The following is a 19,003-nucleotide window of genomic DNA, read 5'->3' on the forward strand; positions in this document are numbered from 1 at the left end:
GGACTCACCAGACGTTGGGTAAAAACGGAAACATCCTCCGTGCGGTTGTCCGGGTTCCTCTTCAGCAGCCTCCCGAGTCTAGGGGACCTGACAACTGTAAATGTTACAGTTCTGTTTCCTGCCCTGTCGTTGGTCACGGCTCTCAAGTCACGAGACGAAAGTGGCTTTGTGGAACCTAAAATTAAAATATGAACATAAGTACAACGTACACAAAGCAGGTCAGCTCCTCAGTCTTTCTAGACACTTTTCAGTCGCCGAAGAGTGCCTGGAAGGGAGTGGGGAGTGGGGGGCGGGGCTAGTGATGCCTGGGGAATCTTCTCATGGGCATGATTTGTTCCTGAACCACAGCAAAAATGAGTGCTTTTCCTCCAGCTATGGCCTCACTGCAGTTAGATTCCCTAGAGAAAAGAGTTCATGCCAAATATGGGCTCTGTGGCTCAGCCCCTGGGTATGTAAAGAAAAATCTGATTGTGTGGTACTGGGAACACGAGAGACTGTGGTTCCTAGAGGGTGGGAGTTGGCTCCTAAGCAAACCCACGGAGCCTCCCAGGCCTGTATCCCAGGTCCTGCAAGTGCCAGGGGTCGGGGTGTTGAAAGGCCATCCTCAGGCTCGTGGGATCCGAACTGTATGAACTCTTCTTTCTTTTGGTGCTACGATGAGGATCAGGCCGGCTATCCATGCCATTTCCTCTCTGTCCTGCCTGGAGTGCAGGATTCAGGACGATGATCACCTCTGGACCTACAGAGTTGCTGCTATAGCACTGCAGCAACACTTTCCGGGAAAATCCTCTAACACTCAGGACCAACATTCCTTGAAAAGGAGCCAAGTACAATTGGGTAAGCAAAAAAACCCTGCAGCCTAAGGCCACAAGATATTCTCACATGCCATCACTAAAGCTAAACAAACAAAATCTACACTAGATTTCAATGTAAAAAAAACTCTTACAAAACTTTTTCTTAGAGAATAAATCAAAGGGAAGGAAACAAAACACATGTCGATTAAATTATATAAATACCTACTATATATACATATGTGTATACACATACACACATTCATGATATATAGATATATAGATATTTGCAATAAGACAAAATGAAAAGTAAAAAAAATACAATAAAAATATACTTTAAATCCATTACTTAGTTCACACACACAAAAAAATTCATTTAGAAGTACAGTCCTTAGAGTAACCATGTCAAAAACTGATACTCAAATTTGGCAAAATATGGAAGCTATAAAGTCTTAAAACATTGACAAACTATGTATTCTAATAATTACTTAGCTTGCCATGCAAATTTTGTAAGCATCAAGCCAGGGCTGAGTATACAAAAAAGCCAACGCAGAAACTTCCAAAGTCTGATGAACCACAGAGGAAGTTCAAATGGTATGGTATAGACCAGATGTGAATTAAAGTTCTTAAAGATTTGATTTACTTTGGTTGTTACTAACTTATGCCTGGCAATAATACTTCCCCAACTATACCATTGCTACATAATTGGTGTGGCTATGAATCTGTTAACTTGTTGTGCTCTCTCTCTCTCTGTCTCTCTCTCTCTTTCTCTCTCTCATGTGTGTGTGTAATGTTTAGAGACAAAATAAACATCTACCCTGTTGTCCCTGTCTTAGGGAAGAGACATTCTATAATAAAGACATAAAGACATCCTAGGATGCTGGCCTACAAGAATGGACCTTCATATTGATTTCTTTCGAGTGGCACTGATAGTCACTGAAATCTTATAACTGTAGAATCAGAAGTCCTAGGGTTCAGCTAGATCTTAGTGGAGAGGGTGCGCTTGATACAAGTTCTAGATCTGAGATCAGAATTGCTACATTGCCTGAAGAGCTTAAAACTCCTATTAGATATGAGACATTGAGAGTTCCCAAGCCTTCATATCTTTTACCTGACAGTGAGGATGTTCAAAAGTTGTGGGGCCTTGAGGATATGGAATGTTTTGAGATAAGATCTCTCTGTGTAGCCTTGGCTGTCCTAGAACTCACTGTGTAGACAAGGCTGGCCTCAAACTCAGTGATCCACCTGCTTCTGTCTCCCAAGTGCTGGGATTAAAGGTATGCACCACCGCTGCCTAAACAAAAGTTGTGTATTCATACACTATTTCACTTAAACTTTTTATAAAAATACAATGTGGTAATTAAAAATATAAAATGCTATAAATATATAAATATATCTGAATGCCAAGCCTGTAATAGAAATAGATTTTCTACTCCTGCAACAGCACTAAAACAAATTATGCTTTAACAAAAACAATAGACTTTTTCCTGGTATTTTAACACCTAGAAGTTCTTAACACACGGATCCGCAATAGCCAACATTGAATGCACACCTTACATCACACCCTGAGGCAAGATGCAGAGTGCCCCCTTGCCCTTCATGGGACATCACAAGCATGACAAAGATGGGGACTCTCAAGGAAGATACAGAATGTGGCATCTACCCTCAGCTTCCAGCTTCACACACAGCTGCTAGGAAAGAGCCTCAGGTGAGGCTGAAGAAGCCACGCTGAGCAAGGCACAGGCGGGGCCATGAAAGGGCAATGTGACAAGAGCCACAGGAAGCAGGCTCACGGCTGTACAGCTCTGATATACAGCTGGTGGCCCCTGCTACCTGGGAAAGCCAACACAGGTAAGGAGTAGGAAGAATGGGACCAGTGGCCATAAAGATCCAGCTGCACTCTGGGGCTTCGGATGCCACGGTTTAAGACTTCAGTGACTATCAGTGCCACTCGAGGGTCATGGATACGAAGATCCATCTTCCTCCTTCCTGGCCAAGAGCTGGAACAGGACACAGGCAGGGTGGAGATAGTGGTGACTAAGAATATCACTGAGCTAACCGGCCAGGGAGGGTTAGTGAAAGCGAGGCTAGTTCCCAGAGTGAGTTCTGGAGGCACACAGCGGCTGGGCTGCAGCAGAGGTAAGGCTTGCTAGAAAAGAAACAGCAGGCCAGTGGCCCACAATGCACACCAAGCTGTAAGCCTGACACAGTCTTCTGAAAGTAAAGAGGGAATTTGGCCACGTTAATGTATTCTTTTCCGGCTCCATTCATTCAGTAAAATATCTACCAGAATCTCAAAAGTGTCTAAGTTACAGGGTTCCTGTCTTCCCTTGAATACAACTGTCATCAATTATTAAGACCGACTCTACTGCACTAGATGAAAGGAACTTAATCTTTTGCAGCAGCAGAATTACTCTAGTTTTGGAATTTTAAAAATAGATTACCATGTTTTTCTGATTACTGAGATGTAGCTGATTATTTTTTTAAAACACTAAATGGTTTCCTAATTGCCTTGGAGGAAAATGGTGGAAGCTTCCTACTTATTCAGAGAGAAAATGTACAGAGGAAGGACAAAGTAAAGTTTTTTAACAGAAGAATCATGGTGACATATCTCTCGCTGCATTTTGAGAGGTTTGGTTTTTTTGGGGTTTTGTTTGTTTGTTTGTTTTTTTGTTTTTTTGTTTTTTTTTACCTACAAACTCAAAAGCTGAGGACAACTTCAAAATGAACACTCAATGGCTAGGGACATTGCCCAGGGGTATAAGGCTGCCTTTTCAGTCCTCAGCACTACCAACATCACAATAGCAACAAAGGCATCCCAGCAGTTAGTGTGACACAACTGCAAAGTGTCATCGTTCTTGAAGTCCCTTTTGGAAGCAGAAGGCTCTCTCCAACCCTAGCTGCTGATAGTGCTTCCACTTTAAGTCCCAGCGCCCACCAACTCCACAAGAACACATTACCTAGCTCAGAAGCACAGAAATACTGGGACAGCGTGTAATCCAGTGGATCCAACACTAGTTCCGCTTTAAGACCAACCAAAGTTTTATTAAAAAAATTAGACAAGATAGCTCAGTAATTCTCAGTACCCACATGGAAGCCCACCACCATCTGTAATCCCAATTCCACAGGATCTGATGTTCTCTGAGCTCTGAAGGCACGGACATACCCATGGTGCACACACCTACAAGCAGGCAAAACACCGATACCCATAAAATACAATAAATAAATCTAAAAAATAATTTTTAATGAGCTAAGCCCATTTTAGAGACTCCCACTCAACTTGAGAGGCAGTCACTATTATTTTTAGGACTGGGGGCTAGTTGGACCATAATTAATAAAACCGCCAGCATCTTTTCCCATCTATGTTTAAAGGCAATGTCTGTCCCTTTAAGTAGGGTATCAATGCAGGGCTGCTCTGGCTCCTCCCCACTGTCCAAGCCACTTGGAGATGTTCTTGCTTCCTAGGTTTGCATCTCTATGCTTTTTGGGAAATAACAAGTTCCAGGTTCTGTTCTCTCTCTCTCTCTCTCTCTCTCTCTCTCTCTCTCTCTCTCTCTCTGTGTGTGTGTGTGTGTGTGTGTGTGTGTGTCTCCCTTGCCATTGGACACATTTCCCCCTTTCTTAAGGTTGTTAGCCAGAAGGGCTCACAGCTCCTTCTCTGTCAGTCTGGTTTAGATTATGGGCAAACTGCCCCTCAAAGCCAATACTAATAGAAACACTGGCAAGCCCTGGGTACTGCAGAGAATTTTTCTATTCAAAATAGAAGTGGTTTAAAGACGTAAAGGCAGACAGGGATGTGGCTCAGATGCTGGGGAGCTTGCCTAGCATGCACAAGGCCCTGAGTCAGTTCCCAGCACCATGTAAACTGGACTGAGTGGTGCAAGCTTGTAATGTCAGCACTGGAGAAGCAGAGGCAGGAAGATCAGAAATTCTAGGTCATCTGCAGACAGTGGGTTCAAGGCCAGCCTGAGCTATAGGAGATATGTCTCTAAATATATACATAATAGACATAAATACAGAGATAAGCAGTAACCTGGGGTCTGTAAAGACTTAGGAGGGAAGAGCAGAGCAAGCCACACTAACAGTGAGGACAGTCCCTTCCATGAGTCCTGCCTCTCCTCTGGAGCCTTCCCTTTCAAGGAAGGGACAGAAACTTTGCAGAGTGCCAGCTTACCTGTTGTCACATTTCTGCTGAGAATTCTGTGGGGGGCCTTATTAAGGGGGTGGGCTTAATCGATGTTTCCAGAGCCATTCTACAGTAAGAGGCACCACTTTATGCCACGCAAGTGGATTCTCTAATTGGTTAGGGAAACACTTCCCCCTGCTCCCCCCAGCACCTGCCAAGCCTCTTACCGGGGAAGACTCTCAATCCCTGGTTGACTTCTAAGCTAATGATCAGAGCTCGAGCGGTGATGCTGAAGATTTGTCGAGGCGCAAAATTCAAGCCGTCAGTAACCTGAAAATTAAAGCCACCTGACATTGCTCCTTCAAAAGAAGAACACACATTCTGGTCAATTTGATTATCCTGAAAAAGTCACCTACCTCCATTCTATCTCCTCCCGTGGTCCCCTGAAAAGAAAGCCTGAACAATTCCGTACTGTGTTACTGACCCACTGAGCTTGCTGAGTTGAATGCCGCTGCAGGCCGCCTACCGTTTGGATCCATAACAGACAGCCTATAAGACTGCGGTCCCACAGACGGTGTCACCCAGAGATGTCACAGCCTGCTTGGTTTGTGTAAGGAAGCTTCATGATGCTTGCACACTGATGAAATAATTTCCCAGACTGTGTCCCTGACTTTAAGTGATGCTTGATTTTATTATAGACAGGAAACAAAATTGAGACACATCAATAAAGGTTAACATGCAGATTCCCTTGATCTCTGATGTATTTAAAACAAAGCACAGATGTTACCACTGAGGAATTTTTGAAAATTTTAAAAAATACACATATCACCTGTATTTTATTATGTTATATCAATAATGTAATGGATGCCTATAACCACACAAATAATTTTTGAGAAGTTGATAAAGCTTATACTGAAAATTGGAACTTAAGGGAAGGGAATATTTTAGCATCCTGCAACTAGTTAAAAACAGTTATACTTTTAACAAAATATGCAGAAGAGAGGGTGGGAAGATTGCAGCTCAGCCCTGCACAAAGAACACAGGCAATTAAGGAATCCCCAGAGCTTGAGAAATAGCCTTTCCCAGGGAAGAGCACACTACTTGGCTATCCAATACCAAATAGTCAACCCTAAAAACACATGTCCATATACACACATACACATATGCATGTAACAATAGAAAAAAGAGGCCCTGAATCTGAAAGAGAGTTGGGAAGGGTATATGGGAGGGTTGGGAAGCAAGAAAGGGTAAGGAGAAAATATATTGCAAAAAAATAAAAGAAATTAACAATCAAAATCTATCTCAAGCTAACCATACTCTAGGAGTGGAAGAGAAAAGAGGGGAAAGACTTGGCCTGGCCTTCATTAAGGATCTGCAAGAAGATCCCACCCCCACCCTCTGTCTGAGATTAACGATACCAGGAAAAGTGGAAAATTGACTTATGGACATCACAGAAATGGAGATGGACCAGCATTGATCCAGCTCCCCGGGGTGCTTTACCAGTCTGACTCATGAGGCAGGGCACGATCTCTATGCAGGGAGACTGGTGGCCACATCCCTGTTACTCCTGGAAAATGTCCATCTAGCAGCGAATTAAAAGCCCTCAGGCCCTTACCGAATGTACTGGGTAAAAATGTATCTTTGTTGCTGTTAGGGAAATAAGACAAGGAACCAAGTCTGCATGGTCAGACAGCAATTATGTGCAGGCAATAACACAGATTGATTGACAGCAGGCAGGTTGAGGCTTGGCATCACTTAGGCCTTAGATAAGCAAAGCTTAGCGTCCTCATTAGGGAGAAAGCCTGATTCCTCAGAAGAATGTGTACAGGTGGTGAGTATTTTTTTTAACCAACATCTTCATAGGTCACCAGAGAGAGGGAAAGAGAAGGATGCTGTGTCTAACTCCTAACAGGACCTGCAACCAAATGGTTTGCATCTGTTTGCTTTCCTAGAAATAGCTTTTCAAAGTTGTATTGCTTTTTAAATTTTCCACGAAACACAAAATTAAAGAGGGACTGCCTCTACCACTAGGAATCCTGGGAGTATCTCATGAATCCAAAGGGATTATATCAGAACAAATAGAGTGTTACACATAGTGAGATCTAACTAAGTAGGACCAAAGGGAGACAAGAAAGAAAGCAGACATACGGGTGAACTGTGGATTTTCTACAACAGAGCTCAAGTTTTCCCAGGGGTACTGCCGGGAGGGCAAGTGATGGAGACCTTGGCTGCCCAGGTCTTGGCTGTATCAAACTACTTAGGCTGTTGAATGGTCTGGCGAATTACATTAAAGCAGAGCTCTTTGCAAATGTAAGATGCCAAATGAGATTAATTAAACTCCGCCTTTGTTTGGGGCTGGTGGTGGACAGATATGCAGCTGGTTTCAGGAGTCATCTGCAGCTGGGCTCCAGTTGCTCTGAGAGTTATCAGCTGGTCGCAGTGTCCATTTAGGAGACATAATGGATTAGTCCTCATGGTATCCTGGCCTCTACCTTTCTTTCCTTCTTGCTTAGACATTATTTTCTCTATCTGCTAAAAGCAGATATTGACCTGGTAGCTGACAAGCCAATCAACCCCGAGAAAGAGCTAGCTGCTGTTTCCATTCTGTGCTGCTAATAGGAACCCCGGGCCTCCCACCCACCACACCCTTCAGGGGAGAAAGACCAGCTCAAGGGTCAGGCCAAGCTGCATCTTTCTATGTCAAAAGTTTTCTCATCTCAAAAATGGGGTCCTGGCTGTGTGTGGCCCAGAGGCCTGAGGAGTACTTGTGGAATGACATATGCAGGAGGTGTACTGCACCTCCTGACAGATGGAAGAGATTTAGGAGAGTGCCAAAAGAAATCTAAGCCCTGGGCCTTGGGTTCCAGTCTGTGACCCAGGAGAGCATCCATATGCAAATTTGTTTTCAGATTCTTTGGGGAGCCTGTGTGCTAAGGGTATTAGCGATAATCAGGGTATCGTTGCCTTATCATTGTCTTATCTTTCTTTCTTTATTATAGTCTCAAGTAATATAGTTTAAGACAATGGGGGGGGGGGTGGAGACAAGACTTGAACTTTTAGGTCATGCATTCCTGGGTCTTATTCCTTCCCCACACCTCCTCCTGCTGCTGCCCACCCTGGTCCACTGACAAGTCCAGTCTCGTAACAAAGCCAGGCCACCCTGGCAGAGTTCCTTGGCCACCATTTCAGCACACTTCTAGCAAATGTTGTCAGTATTGATTTGCTGATGACCAGCAGGAAGAAGAAAGAGCCTTCTAATCAACATCGGGGTCTCTCATGAATATAATTATATTCATTCATTCACTCATTCATTCACTCATGAAAACAGTCCTTGTACAAAAACTGCTTTTCCACTAATGTCTCCTCAGCATCTGGAATGTTACTACCCGGTACGTAATTGGTGTTTTGTAGTAAGAAATAATATTTCATTTATTCAAAAAAGTTTTATTTATTAAGCACCTGCTATATTCTAGTCACTGTTTGAGAGGCTGAGGATATCAGAGACTCTGCCCTTCCTTAGAAGGCTTGTGCTGTCTTGGAGAAGGGAGAAAACAAACAGGCCAACTATTCTCATAGCCAGAGCAAGGGTAGAGAGTCCCAGACAGATGCTTTGACAGTGAGTGGGAGGAGTGGGCTCTCAGGGAAGGTCTGACCTTATATGCCCTTCTGAGTAAGCCTCAAGGGAGGCTCGGGCAGGCTCTAATGCTTTCATTAGCTCTCCTAAATATGTTGCTTTAAGAAAAACACAGACCTTGGGAAGTTTCTACATTCTGTGGCTTTTAGTCAGCAACTCTGAGGCTGACAGCCACAGCACTCGCTGCTCAGAACACATGTACTTGACACTGCCTTGCTGTGTGACTTACCGGAGTGCACAAACACGAGCTGCCCCTCATCAATTTGAGCCTGAGTGAAGTTCTGGATACTTCTGCCAGGAAGGGACTTGAGAGCCAGATGCCCATTGCTGGGAGGTGTGACCCAGTAGACCAAGTCCTGTGGGGATGAGTCCCCATCTTCTGTACACAGGTCCCCTCTGGTCACCTCAGTGACAGAATTCTCCCACACCTTAAAAGAGAAGAGAACCAATTCCAGTCCACCCACGTGAAAAGATGAAAACCAATTCACCCCAATGGTGTTACTTTTTAACGCATATAGGTGTTTTGCCTGCAAGTATGTCTATGCACCATGTACATTAGATTAGAAGTATTAGCTAAATAATCACTCAAAATTAATTAATCAACAGTGCACACACACTGATGTAAATATCTAATTATATAGCCATTGGTTGCAAAGCATCTGTGTGCTGTCCATATGCTAAATACACCACATGGAAAGTCTTCTTTCTCGGTTTGGCTTGAGGAGCTCTAGCTTTAAGTAGCTAATGGTACCACCAGCTGTTAAACCGTCGAGGAGGAAGAATGCACATTGCACATTTGTGGTTCCCTCTATTCTTCCTGTCTTACACGGAAAATGAGAGCCTGCCTTCTTTGTACTTGTGCTGTTTGCTGTACTGATGGTTCACATCTGTAACGGTGGCTAAGAAACACGGCTGCTTTCCTCTTCCTGTTAAAAATCTGTTTACGCTGCCTGAACATTTCTCTGTGTGTCTCCTGTTCTCACTCACTCTCTCGCTCACCCCCATGTCTTCTGTACTCCATGAGTGTTTCAGGTGTGTGTGTGTGTGTGCGTGCGCGCGCGCGCGCGCGTGCAGATGTGTATGCATATTCATGGGTGTGCAGGTACATACATGTGTGTTCACACCTGTGGAGGCCAGAGGAAAACCTCAGGTGTTTTCCTTCAGGGAGATGCACTTTGTTTTCTAGACAAAGTCTTTCACTGGGACATGGATTAGGCTAGGCTAACTGTCCAGAGAGCTCCAGGGATCGGCCCATGTTCACCTCTGAAGAACTGGGATTACAAATGCCATCACTGTGGCTGACTGATGGCTTTATGTGGATGCTGGGGACTTTACAGACTGTACTCAAACCTCTTAACTCAACACTTAACCAAATTTGCTGCGCACCCACCCTGTGCCAGAAAGTGTTTTGGATGTTTGCACTGTGGCAGTGAATGAAACAAAAGGAGTCATGTCTTTGTGGAGCCTGCACCTCAGCAGCTGGCACAAAAGAACACAGAGGAGGGAACAGGCAGAATAGGAAATGAACAATGAACCACAGTAGGAGGTTCTGGGATGTACACTGTTAAAACAGGAGGCTTGTTGCAGGAAGGTCACATGGGGTAAAAGAGAAGCCATGCACATATGTGCATATTCAAGAATGGAACAGGAAAAGAACATGGGATAGTGGAGTTAGATGGGGTAGGAGGAGTGGTGAAGAGGTCATTATGGCAGAAAGAAAATAAGCAAAATAAAGAAAAGGAGATGACTCAAGACATAAGAAATGTTCAAATCTGCACTGTCAGAACGTCACCTTATCCTGGAGGGAATCCAAGTACAGTCTTGACTTGTGTACAGACTATCCAACCCACCTGGCTTTTATGTCATGATGGTCTGTAGAAGCAGGAGACCAGTCAGTGGGTGACTACAAGAATGACAGACCAGAGGGTTGAAGCCAGGACAGGACAGGAAGTGGTCTTAGAGGTGAGAGTTACAGAGGACAGGAAAGCAGGGGGGCTGACAGCACACTTGGAGCCTTGCCAGTGAGAAGGAGACATTCCCCACCATTGGAAGATAAACATCTTCATGGGGACAGCCAGCCGGAGAGCAGGAGTTCCCTGTTGCTTCTAAAATGATTTGGATACTGAGCCTCATTGGATGGAATCAGGTATCAGAGTTTCTAAAATCAGGGAGTCACATGATGTGGTGAATGCCCTCCCCCATATATATTTGAATGCTTAATCACCAGGGAGTAGAAGTCTTTGATAGGATTAGGAGGATGTTGCCTTGTTGGAGGAAGTGTGTCACTAGGGGTGGGCTTTAAGGTTTCAAAAGCCGTGTTCAGCCCAGTCTCCTCTCTCTGTGTACCACTGTCTGTCTGTCTATCTGTCTCTCTCTGCCTGCAATCAGGATGTAGCTCTCAACTGCTTCTCCAGCACCATGCCTGCTGCCATGCTCTCTCCCATGATAATGGACTAAACCTCTGAAAGGGGAAGAAAGCTTTAGTTTTTTAAGAGTTGCCTTAGCCATTGTGTCTCTCATAGTGACTAAGACACATGAAGAGACACTCCTTCACACTCCTGAGTGTGTGTGTCATCTTTACTAGCAGACTAACACTGTATCTGCTTCTATGCTTCTTGGCAGAGTATCTAAAACTTCACTCCTAAACCATTAGATTGGTATGTTGCATGCTCAAAAGGTACAATTTTCCTCAGAAAAAGAGGCACTTTTGTAGTGCTAGTTCATGTCCCATGTCACTGAAATAGAGTTTGAAAGGGACTCCAGAAGGCGTGTGTTTTTTTTTTAAGTTTTCATATCAAACCTGATATCTAGACAATAAAAATCATTCAAATTATATCCAAAGTTCCACTACAGATAGCAAAGAAAAAACTCTTTTGTGAATAATCCCCTAACTTTGTGATTGTTGACAGCTATGATCATAAATCATACATAAAAAAATCCCTACATGTAGGCCAGGTGGTGGTGGCGCACACCTTTAATCCCAGCTCTTGGGAGACAGAGGCAAGCGGATTTCTGAGTTCGAGGCTGGCCTGGTCTACAGAGTGAGTTCCAGGACAGCCAGAGCGACACAGAGAAAACCTATCTCAAAAAAAACAAAAAACAAAAAAACAAAAAAATCCCTACCTGTGCACACACATGCATAAACACACACACACATACACACACACACACACACACACACCAGAACTTATACTTACAAATCTGTGTTCAACTCTATAAGGCTATTATGGTGATTTGAATAAAAATAGCCCCATAGACTCATATGTTTGAAGGCTTGAACCCCAGTTGGTGGAACTATTTGGGAAGGATTAGGAGGTGTGGCCTTGTTGTAGGAGGTGTGGCCTTGTTGAAGGAGGTGTGGCCTTGTTGGAGGAGGTGTGGCATTGTTGAAGGAGGTGTGGCCTTGTTGGAGGAGGTGTGCCACTGAGCAGAGGCTTTGGGGTTCGAAGAGCCCACACCAGGCCAAGTTGCTCTCTCTGCCTCCAACTTGCTGATGAGCTTTCAGCCACTGCTCCAGTGCCATGCCTGCCTGCTGCTATGCTCCTAGACATAATGGCCTTAGACTCACCCTCTAAATGTATAAGCAAGCTCCCAGTTAAACCTTTTCTTTTGTTAGTTTCCTAGGTCACGATGCCTCTTCACAACAATACAAACGCAACTAAGGCAGTTTACTAACTTGAAGCACAAGTCAGGCCAATAAAAACATTACTAAACATTCAAATTCTTGTCTTCAAATTATTTTTGTTCACAACCATTAGATTTTGTTTTTGACCAATGACAAACAGGGTTTAAGTTAATGTCTTGGTATTTCCTAGCAATATAACCTTGTCTACATCTCTTAATTTCTCTGGGTTTTAATTTCTTCATCAGTAACAAGGACTAGTGGGGATATTGCGTATGTCGTATTCAGTACAACTGCACCTGACATCTGACCTACAGCGAGTCTTTTGTAAATACTAGCTTTGGGTTGCCTATTTTCTTCATGAGATCTGGCTCCAGGGATAAGATGGTATTTGGCTGTTGTACTGTAGTGCTATGTGGCAAAGCCAGGTTCTTCTATGTGCTAAACAAGTACTCCATCACCCAAGATACACACTCAGCCAAATGTAACTATCAAAAGTATTAGACTGACTTTAGTTTTATGTATGCATATCTGTGCATACACATGGGTGTGCAGGTGCCCTGGGGAGCCAGCAGAGGGACTTTTGAACTCTGCAATGAGGATGCAGGTAGGCAAACGGCAGCCTGTGAGAGCAGAGGGTGTCCTAACCAGTAGGCCATCTTCTCAAGACATTGTGTGTGTTGCTCCTTAACACTACTCTAAAGCCACCCCAGTTACGCTGATAGCACCAAGGCTATTTCCTATCACACACTGCATACATTGTTTATTTCACAGCATCCATCATGGGATGGGACATTTACCTGTTACCAACTTCAATTATTGGCCATTTCTCTCTCAGTCTAAGGACAACAACTTTTCAGTGTCTACTGGAAATACAAAATTAATGGCGTGTTCAAATTACAAGCACTTAGGCATAATTTAACTTGGGGAAAAGCCACAAAATGTATAAGTTGTCCTGTTTAACAGTACCATGACCACCAGTTTCAGGCTTTGCATTTTAAATCATTCCATGTGGCTTATTTTTATTTCTTCAGGAATGAAAATTAACTCGAGAATGTGCTGCCATTTCCTTTCCTATAACTTGTAGACTCTATTTTTTTCCAATCAAGAATTTGGAAAAGTATTTTCCACCTCAGTTCCTCTAAGGCTAAACACTGCATTCCCCTTTCATCTATGGAATATACCACCTTCCAAAACAAATGGGAAACCTGTCACTGGTTCATTTAGCAGCCCCAGTGCTGCATGGGCAGCTTAGTTGAGAGCCCAGCATTGGGTCACCGTCACTTCAGATACGTGCAGAGAGGGACAGCAATGGGCTCAACCTTGAAGTCAGATTTGAGAGTGCTGAAAGGTTCAAAAAGCCAGTCAGTGTCTGAGGACAGAGACACTTGCCCCTGGGTGCAGTGCATCAAAACTCACCTCTGCTTGTAAGAGGAAGACAAGCTGACCTATGCGTAAACCTACTGGGTTACCAACTGTGTCTAGTTATGGCCCAATGTCATCCAAGTTGTGATGTCAACGTTTAAAGACTCTGGCCTCTGGGTATCATGGAGTGCTCTGATCAGCTGCCCCGCTGGGTGGCACTCCAGACTGCCACTGACTTTTGCAGCTTTCACTCTTCCACTGTACCTGGTTCACAACGCTCCTTCTGGCGATGCTAATATTTGCCAAAACAAACAAATAAGTAGGGGGGTGGGATAGGGAGTGTATCTCCAAGGGACAATTCTTGACTAGCACACACTGGGTTCGGGGTTCAATCCCCGGCACCATACAAAGCCAAGCCAAGCCTGTTTTTAAAGTAAAAACAAGGCAAGGCATTATACTATTATATCACAGGTTTTTTGGAAAATGTGAAAATGAAGCCCCCTTGTGGCCAGAATTTTATGTGGCCTGTGTAAAAATCACTTAAACTCAAAGGCACTCTTAAGAATGAATTTCAGAGCAGAATACAAAGGAGTCATTAGGGATGGCCTAACTCTGAGTCTGGTTTTTCAAAACACAAATAAATGATCTCATTCACGGCACCAAACGCCCTTAGAGATGGACCTGCAAGCCCTGCGGTCTACGGACTTGTCTTGTTCCTTCAGGAGAAAGGCATCACTTGAAACCCTACCCCAGAGAAGGGAATGCTCAGACTCTGGCTCTGAATGCCCATCCAGAGTCCAGGATACCATCAGGAATTAACTCCCACTGCTCCCACGATCTTCTTCAAAGCAGACGAGGGTGGACATTCTTGCTATCTACAGGCCCTGGCAAGAACATGAGGAATAAGGCCATGTAAGGGCACGTGAAGGTTTTATAATAAAATGGGATTGCAGAGAACATGAAATCTGGGTCAGGGAGATGGTTCTGCAGGGAAAGGTACCTGCTGCCTAGTCTGAGGCCTGAGTGCGCCCCTGGGACCTACACAGTGGAAGGAGAAAACCAACTGCTTACAAGTTGTCCTCTGTCATCAATACTTGTGTTTGGGGTGTGAGTGTGAGTGTGTGTGTGTGTGTGTGCGCGCGTGCCCCACTACTCTATATCCCAAATAAATCAATGTGATTCAAAAAAACAAAACAAAACAAAGAAACAAGACATAAACCTGAAGGCTTTGTGGAAGTCATATTTTGCCTCTGTTCCAGATTCTGTCTCTGCCTAACTTTGTTGTTTGGGTAAGTCATATCTACTGTGCACACCCCAACATTAGCCTCTCCAGCCCAGGTCCATGCACACATTATAAAAGTAACCTACTTCTAAGCCCCACCCCAGCTCCTCACTTCATCTCTACCCTTGACTCCATTGGAAGCTCATACTTGTCCTACTTCCTCCAGGTCCATGGGTCCCTTCCTGAACTGTAGCTGTAAAGGAGGAAGGAGGAAATGCTTCACCACTGTGATCTCCAGCTCAAACCTTAACTCTGCTATGTCTCTGTCTGTCTGTCTATCTGTCTTGAAATCTTAGCCAAGAGTTTCCTGTGCTATAGATTCCAACTTTCAAATAAAAAATGATACCCTATAGGGTTTGTTGAAGGCTTGTGTTACATGCTGACCCCAATACCAGGCATAGAATATATACTTCAACAGTATTAGCTACCTTGTGACTAGAAGGTGGTCATTGTCTTCATCAACCAATTGCTCTGGAATAAGGAGAAGAAATGTCGCTGTCAGAAACAACCCCAACATTTGGGAGGAGCTCTTCACACATCTGCTCCTGGACAGCATGCTCCTGTAACTGTGACTCTTACTGCACACGCTGTCCACTTTCCCCTCAAAAACTGCTGACAGACCTGATAATCCTTTAATATTATTGGGAAGTGATTAGTGACACCCTGCAGTGTGGTCAACAGACTTGGTCATTCCATGCTAAGTTGCCATCATTGCCAGCCAGTCTAGTGGGAAAGGGAGAGATAGGGTGAAAACAAAGATAACTGGGGGCAGAAAATAATAGCATATCTTAGATCCCGTGAACTGCCTAAAGCAGACTTTCTAAGAAAAGAAATTCTTAGCCACAATTCCTGGTGGCTGCTTGGCTCTTTTTCTATTTGAAATTAAGTTGAGATTGATAATAGATATTATCATTGTGCTTCAAAAGTTTAATGCACAAGATTAAACCTTTAGGCAATTTTATTCTCTCTCTCTCTCTGTCTCTCTCTCTCCCTCTCTCTGTCTCTGTCTCTGTCTTTCTGTCTGTGTGTGTGTGTGTGTGTGTGTGTATGTGTGTCCCCTCAACTCTACACCCTTTACTTGGAATGTTTAAATTCTTGTCATTTGTTATGTTTCTTCCTTCGTGTCCATGACTTTGGATGACCACCACTGTCTTAGTCAGGGTTTCTATTCCTGCACAAACATCATGACCAAGAAGCAAGTTGGGGAGGAAAGGGTTTATTGAGCTTACACTTCCACACTGCTGTTCATCACTAAAGGAAGTCAGGACTGGAACTCAAGCAGATCAGGAAGCAGGAGCTGAGGCAGAGGCTATGGAGGGATGTTTCTTACTGGCTTGCTGCCCCTGGCTTGCCTAGCCTGCTCTCTTATAGAACCCAAGACTACCAGCCCAGGGATGGCACCACCCACAAGGGGCCCTCCCCACCTGATCACTAATTAAGAAGATACCCCACAGCTGGATCTTATGGAGGCATTTCCCCAACTGAAGCTCCTTTCTCTGTGATAACTCCAGCCTGTGTCAAGTTGACACAAAGAACCAGCCAGGACAACTGCAGTCCATAAAGTGAGATGGCGGGATCTGAAAGCAGGTAGCTACTGCTCACCATCCTGCCTACGTTCTGGCTGGGAAGGGCCAGCCTAAGTCTTCGGCAATGAGCAGGTGGGGCTGATTTGTCTGGCAGAGCTAGAACATTGAACAGTCATCAGGAGACCTCAAAGCTGAGGACAAGCAGGCTTCCCTGCCTGGAAGACAGACGGCTCTGAATGTAGTAAAGCACTCCCGCAGTATTTGGTGTGGAGTGCGCAGTTACTATAGGAGGTAGCGACTTCACCATAACCCTATGGTATCCATTTCTGAGAGTTCAGGATTTATCCTTTCAACAGAGTAACTCCTAGAACTTGACTCAACTCATAAAAGGTCACGTTTCTGGGGGGACAGTGGCTCAGTCAGTGAAATGCATGCCGTACAAGCTTGAGGACCTAAACCATCTCCAACACCCACGGACAAAGTCAAGTTTGCCTGGCATGTGCCTGTAGTCCCAGCATTGGAGGGGGAAGATGAAAGAATTCCTAGTGCTTATAGGCTCCCTAGACTGGCCAGGGAGCCAGGCTAGACCAAGTGTGAGTTTCAGGCCAGTGAAAGACTGCCTTAAAAAAAAGAGGTGGAGATGTGGATGACGAATACCCAATGCTGACCTACTTTCTATTTACAGGTGCACACCCTCACAAATGCACATATAAATGTATACAGACAGACAGGCCAGATGTTTCCAGAAACAGAAAAAGTAATGGAGGGGACATTTTCCATCTATATAAAAACATCTAGCTTTGTTAGTTTCATCACGTGCAATACCTTTCAACTACCCAAAGTAATTAATACATTTTATACACTAACCGTGTGTGTGTGTGTGTGTGTGTGTGTGTGTGTGTGTGTTAGACATAAGATAATTTGGTATTACATATTCTATTTCATTTAACATGTTTTTAAAATATTGGCTCAGTACCATAGGACCTGTAACCTCCAGATCATTCCCACTACGAGTAGCAGGTGTGGACTCTGAGCTCAGACTACCCAGGCTCAAATCCTACTTTTGCTGACTTTGTCACTTGTCAAGTGCCTTAAATTTTCCTTGCCTCAAATCTTTATTGCAACCCTCCTTTGATTACAAGAATTATAGAAAGAATTAAATGAGAAATCATTTCATCCACTAAGTGACACATTTATAGCTGAGCCTGACATGAGGGGATGGAGGGGCGTGGCTCAAAACTACTGGCTGCTGCCCAGTAGTATCTCTGGAAACCTAAAGAACAAATCTGCATCATGCTGAGGGATCCTTATGCTCAGAAATCAACTCTCAACACGGAGATAATAGTTATCATTCTTTTTCTCCCACCCATCAATCTGGGGTTTTCATGCCAGGCTCCCTTCAGATTGATTATATTTGTTCTGGAATACTCCTTGGCCAGGAAGCCCTTCCCCCTGGTTTGCATACTGATGGGTCATCCAAGCACACAGCCCCTATCTTTGCTCATAAGAGTTCACAGGAATGAACAGCAGATTCTTCTCCTTAATGAGGTCTACTCGTAAACCTGGGCCTTGGATGGTACCCAGGACTGTTAACCAGTTTACTACACTGTCTCAAAATATTCCCCAAATGATAACTGGGGCTCACCATGTCTAAACTGTTGGTGCCATATGGTCTGTAACGGACTCCTGCTTTTCTTCTGGGAGTCTGGGATTTGTGTTCTTACCAGGCTTGTCTACCTGACCAGCCCCTGAACATATCTTGGCCACTCAGCAACTAATGAGTTCCGTGACAGAAGCTGCTTTGCATGTGTTGTCACAACTCACGGGGCCAGCTGACTCTGTTGACTTCACTGGGAAAGCACTTCGAGAGCTGACCCAGTTTCCACTGGGCTCCACCCGAGTGCTGCTTCTCTTTGCTGGATTATTTGTTTCCCCCAAAGAAATCTTAGCTAAGGTATTCCAATCCCACCTAGGAGGGGCCTTGGTTCCCCTAACACACATGCCTCCATGAAAAACTTCTGCCCGTAGAGAGAGCTTCCCTCTCTGCAATGTCCTTGTCCTCTGACCAGAGTCACACTGAATGGTAGAAAGGGCATCTGACTGGTGGAGAGAGACTTGGCTTCAAGGTCACTCTTCCTTTCAGACTACACTGTGCTAGTGTTCCCAGCAGCTCCTTCAGAGGGCCATGAAGACAGTAACAGTCACAGGAGGGACCAGGACTCAGGGAACACACAGCAAATGTAAACTTTCATAGCAGTATTTAACCACCATTGTCAGCCATAACTTTTTCTTCTTTTTTTTTTTTGTTGTTTTTTTTATTTTATTTTACTTTTTGGATTTGGTTTTTTCGATAGACAAGGTTTCTCTGTATAGCCCTGGCTGTCCTGGAACTCACTCTGTAGACCAGGCTGGCCTTGAACTCAGAAATTCACCTGCCTCTGCTTCCTAAAGTGCTGGGATTACAGGCGTGTGCCACCACCGCCTGGCTCATAACTTCTTTCAGTAGCTAACAGATATCTTCTCAGATGACTCTACAAAGCAACCTCTGTGGGAACTGCTACAGAAGAGCCTGTGTGGAGGAGAGGGAGAAATGTAACCGAACATGGGATGTCTAGAAGCTTGGTCAGCCAATACAGCATTCCAGGAGAGCTGGGTAA

At 44.3% G+C, this 19,003-nt stretch overlaps 1 protein-coding gene across 1 annotated transcript in view; it reads right to left on the bottom strand.

Annotated features, from left to right (window-relative positions):
• LOC127666855 (chondroitin sulfate proteoglycan 4-like) overlaps nucleotides 1–19,003 on the bottom strand; it is a 67,245-nt gene that overhangs the window by 16,690 nt on the left and 31,552 nt on the right. Inside the window, exons 6-8 of the mRNA XM_052159844.1 lie at nucleotides 8,781–8,979; nucleotides 5,145–5,276; nucleotides 9–175 (exon numbers count right to left, since the gene is read on the bottom strand). Coding sequence (XP_052015804.1) covers nucleotides 9–175; nucleotides 5,145–5,276; nucleotides 8,781–8,979 — 498 coding nt within the window. The remainder of the gene's footprint in view (nucleotides 1–8; nucleotides 176–5,144; nucleotides 5,277–8,780; nucleotides 8,980–19,003) is intronic.

The sequence above is a fragment of the Apodemus sylvaticus genome, chromosome 16 (assembly GCF_947179515.1).
Source record: "Apodemus sylvaticus chromosome 16, mApoSyl1.1, whole genome shotgun sequence".
In the NCBI taxonomy this organism is placed as follows: Eukaryota; Metazoa; Chordata; class Mammalia; order Rodentia; family Muridae; genus Apodemus; species Apodemus sylvaticus.